This window comes from Protobothrops mucrosquamatus, unplaced genomic scaffold (assembly GCF_001527695.2).
Source record: "Protobothrops mucrosquamatus isolate PMUCROS unplaced genomic scaffold, P.Mucros_1.0 scaffold874, whole genome shotgun sequence".
NCBI classification, from domain to species: domain Eukaryota; kingdom Metazoa; phylum Chordata; class Lepidosauria; order Squamata; family Viperidae; genus Protobothrops; species Protobothrops mucrosquamatus.
In genome coordinates this window covers 993,874-997,336 of record NW_015387128.1, presented here as the reverse complement: position 1 = coordinate 997,336, position 3,463 = coordinate 993,874, and the positions used below count along the sequence as shown (strand labels likewise).

At 34.2% G+C, this 3,463-nt stretch overlaps 1 protein-coding gene across 1 annotated transcript in view; it reads left to right on the top strand.

Moving 5' to 3' along the window:
- The window catches only part of UGCG (UDP-glucose ceramide glucosyltransferase), a gene marked incomplete in the record, with an annotated part of 42,288 nt that overhangs the window by 30,857 nt on the left and 7,968 nt on the right, over positions 1-3,463 (top strand). Inside the window, 2 exon segments of the mRNA XM_015819210.1 lie at positions 1,035-1,136; positions 2,444-2,556. Of these exon segments, the coding sequence (XP_015674696.1) occupies positions 1,035-1,136; positions 2,444-2,556 (215 nt within the window).

Sequence of the window (3,463 nt, the reverse complement as noted above, 5' to 3'; positions counted from 1 at the left end):
CTGCAGATGACCTGCTGACAAGTTTAGCTGACATTGGAGTTTCCACACCTTCACAGTATATAGGATTGCAGTGATCTGCATGAGAGACTTGGCAGGTGAAACCTCTTCTCTGATCTCATTATAAAAATCACAGTGCAAAGTATGCAAAAGGAAACCGTGATTAACTTGAAATGTTTTGGAACAAAGTGCTTTAGACTGATGAAACAAAACTTGAATAGTTCAGTGATAACCAGACAAGATACCATTGGGGGTGGGGGGGAAGAATAAAGCATTTGAAGAACAGAAAAAGCTTGCCAAATGTTAAGCATGGGTGTGGTTTTGTGGTTACGTGATAGCTATTGTCACAGGAAATATTATGTAGATAGAAGGAAGAGTGGGTTTGACTAAATATTAAGCGATCGTAGGAGCTGGTATCCCACAGTCAGTGAAGAAGCTGAAGCTGGAAAAAGTGCGATATTTCAGAAAATAACAGTCCAAAACATATCTCCATGACGTACTTATAGGAAAGTTTAAGCCTCCAGTTTTGAATATTATTTAAAATCTATGAAGAGATCTTAAGCATGTAATGCATGCTAGGAGACTTAAGAAAATTTCTGAGCTAGAAGATCTAAAAAAAAATCTAAAAGCAACAAAAAGTCTTTTAGCTAACTACTGTAAACATTTGGAAGCTGTTATTTCTGCAAAATGAGATGTTACAAAATACAGCCTGAAAAGATGTCCAAACTTCTACCATATTCACTATTTTCATATTTTGAACCTATAAACAACTGCACATAAATACAAAATATACAATCAAATCTGCAGAAGGGTACATGTTTAACTTTAGACCATTGTAGAGGCCGTGTCAGGTTCTGTTCACTTGTAGATACATTGAAACATACAATTTGAACAGAGGTACTTTAACTTTTTCAAGCAACTCTGTATGGTATATGGATGGATGGATGGATGGATGAATAAATTCAGAGATGTAGAGTTTGCACATAATTTATTTCTTGATAATGGTAATGACTAACAATTTAAATGTTATTTTTAAGGTGGTAAAAAAGTTGGAATAAATCCAAAGATCAACAATTTGATGCCAGCATATGAAGTTGCCAAATATGATCTTATATGGATCTGTGATAGTGGCGTTAGAGGTAAGTGATTTTTTTCAGTGCCACAGAATGTTCTTTTGGAAAGGCTCCTGATTGCAAGCTATTGAAATAAGTAACATAATATTAAAATGTTGATGGTATCATTCATTTAATAAAGTTACATTCTGCCAAGAAGACATTACGAATTTTGTGGAAGTGAAGTTATAGTACTTCTCATAGGCAGAAGGTGTAAGAATCAAAGGCAACATGAAACATATGGAGGCAAATACTGTCAGATTGTTATTTAAATTTTTGGAGCTTTTAAGCCATTCCCCAGTAGGCAACCTTTGGGGGAGGATGCTTACTCTCAAAATCACTGATGGAAATTACTGTTCAAAAATATCCGTTGTATTCATTAGGAAAACTAAGGAGACAAACTGTTGTTTCTGACTATCCTGTGTAGTCTCCCAGTTGATCTCTACAATATCTGTCTGTCTGTCTGTCTGTCTGTCTGTCTGTCTGTCTCTATCCATCCATCTATCTATCTATCTATCTATCTATCTATCTATCTCATCTATCTATCTCATCCATCCATCCATCCTACAAGTGTTGGCATGTTTCAAGGCAAGTCATTGTACAATAACTACCTGTGTAGCTTCATCTTTATTTCTAAGAAAGCCATTCTTAAATAATAAAAATGAAGTAGAGCTAGTTTGATGTAGAGGTTAAAGTGCTAGATTAGAAACTAGGAGACTGCAGGTTCTAATTCTACCCGAGGCATGAAAAACAGCTGGGTGTACTTGGGACAATCATGTTCTATATCAGCCAAGTCCATCTCACAAGGTGGTTGTTTTGAGGAAAATAGGAGGCAGGAGCATTACATACACCTGTTTGAGTGATCCAAAAATAAAGGTATATTATATTATACTATGATACGATACTGTATTATATGCCAGCTTTCCATTTACATTTCTAGATGGTACAGGATTCCAAATAAGATTTCAGATTCCAAATAAGATGTCTTGCAGGCAAGTCACTGGGGACTCCCACAATACTGTGTTTTTTTTCTTCCTTTCAATGCTTGTATTTGCTATTTGCAGGATAGCAACTATCCCAGATTGATGGTATTTATTCTCTAGACTCTGATCACTCCTATAATTACTGAGTTATCAAGTCAGATTAGGGCTACACAACAAAAAATTAATCTCCCTCACTTTTATAATGTTCAGCAAGGCAGCCAGAACTAGGAAATCTCATTGAGAGATTTTTTTTTAGTTAGATAATAGGATTTTATACTATAAGGTACCGGTAGTAACCTAACTATCTGAGAGTAACTTTTCAAAACGTTAAACACAGTTCTTATTTTTCAGTTAACCCAGATACACTAACAGATATGGCCAATCAAATGACTGAAAAAGTTGGTTTGGTTCATGGCCTGCCTTATGTAGCAGATAGACAGGGCTTTGCTGCCACTCTAGAACAGGTAAGTTTTCATTTATGTTTGCTCAGTTTCGTAGGCTTAATTTTTTGTAAATTGTAATAGCTTAAAGCTGAAAAAAGAATCAGTAAATGTAAACATTTTACCACAAAAAATATTCACTACGGTAGTAAAAGTGGTTCCATGTCTTTCCTTCATATATTAACTCCAAAATATTATTCTCGATAGTCTGATATTTGTGAATAGTGGTATTTAACTGTCAGTACTTTGCTGACAGTTTATTATGCAAAATGTTAATTACTTTTACATGTAGCATTTTACATGTAGAACTTTCTAATAGCTTTGAATGAAAAGGCTTATTTGCATTCCCTTCTTCTGATGATGATTCATTCTCTGTAGTTTATATTTTTGTGGGAGGCATTGCTTGCAGCATTTAATAACTTCTTTGGAGTCCTTGAATTTTAATACATTGCTAGTACTGCAGAGGTAGCAATTTTTAAAATTTGGATGAACTGACATATTTATAAAGAATTGCATGAATTAATAGTTTCCTACGTGGCAAATATAGCAGCCTTAATTTATATACAATGGCATGTTGACATTAAAAGGAATCAATTGTAGTTAGTTCCCTAGCAGATATTGCTTTCTTGATTTGAAATTTCAGTCTTTTCTGCTTTAACTTTATGCCTTACTGCTGAATTGAATAGTGCTTACTGCCACTACATTTGTTTTGTTGCTAATTCAAGTAGAAATATCATATATAATACAAAAAATAGTTTATTGTTATTGGATTAAAAAATAGCATTGGAGCAAAATATTTGTTGCATCCCTGTATTCCTTCTCCCGTTTTTCCCCCTTTTATTGCTATACCCCATAATTTCTATTGTACTTAAACTGAAAAGTGGCAATATAGATAAATTCATAGAACTGCTTTATGTTCTGGGCTCATTTC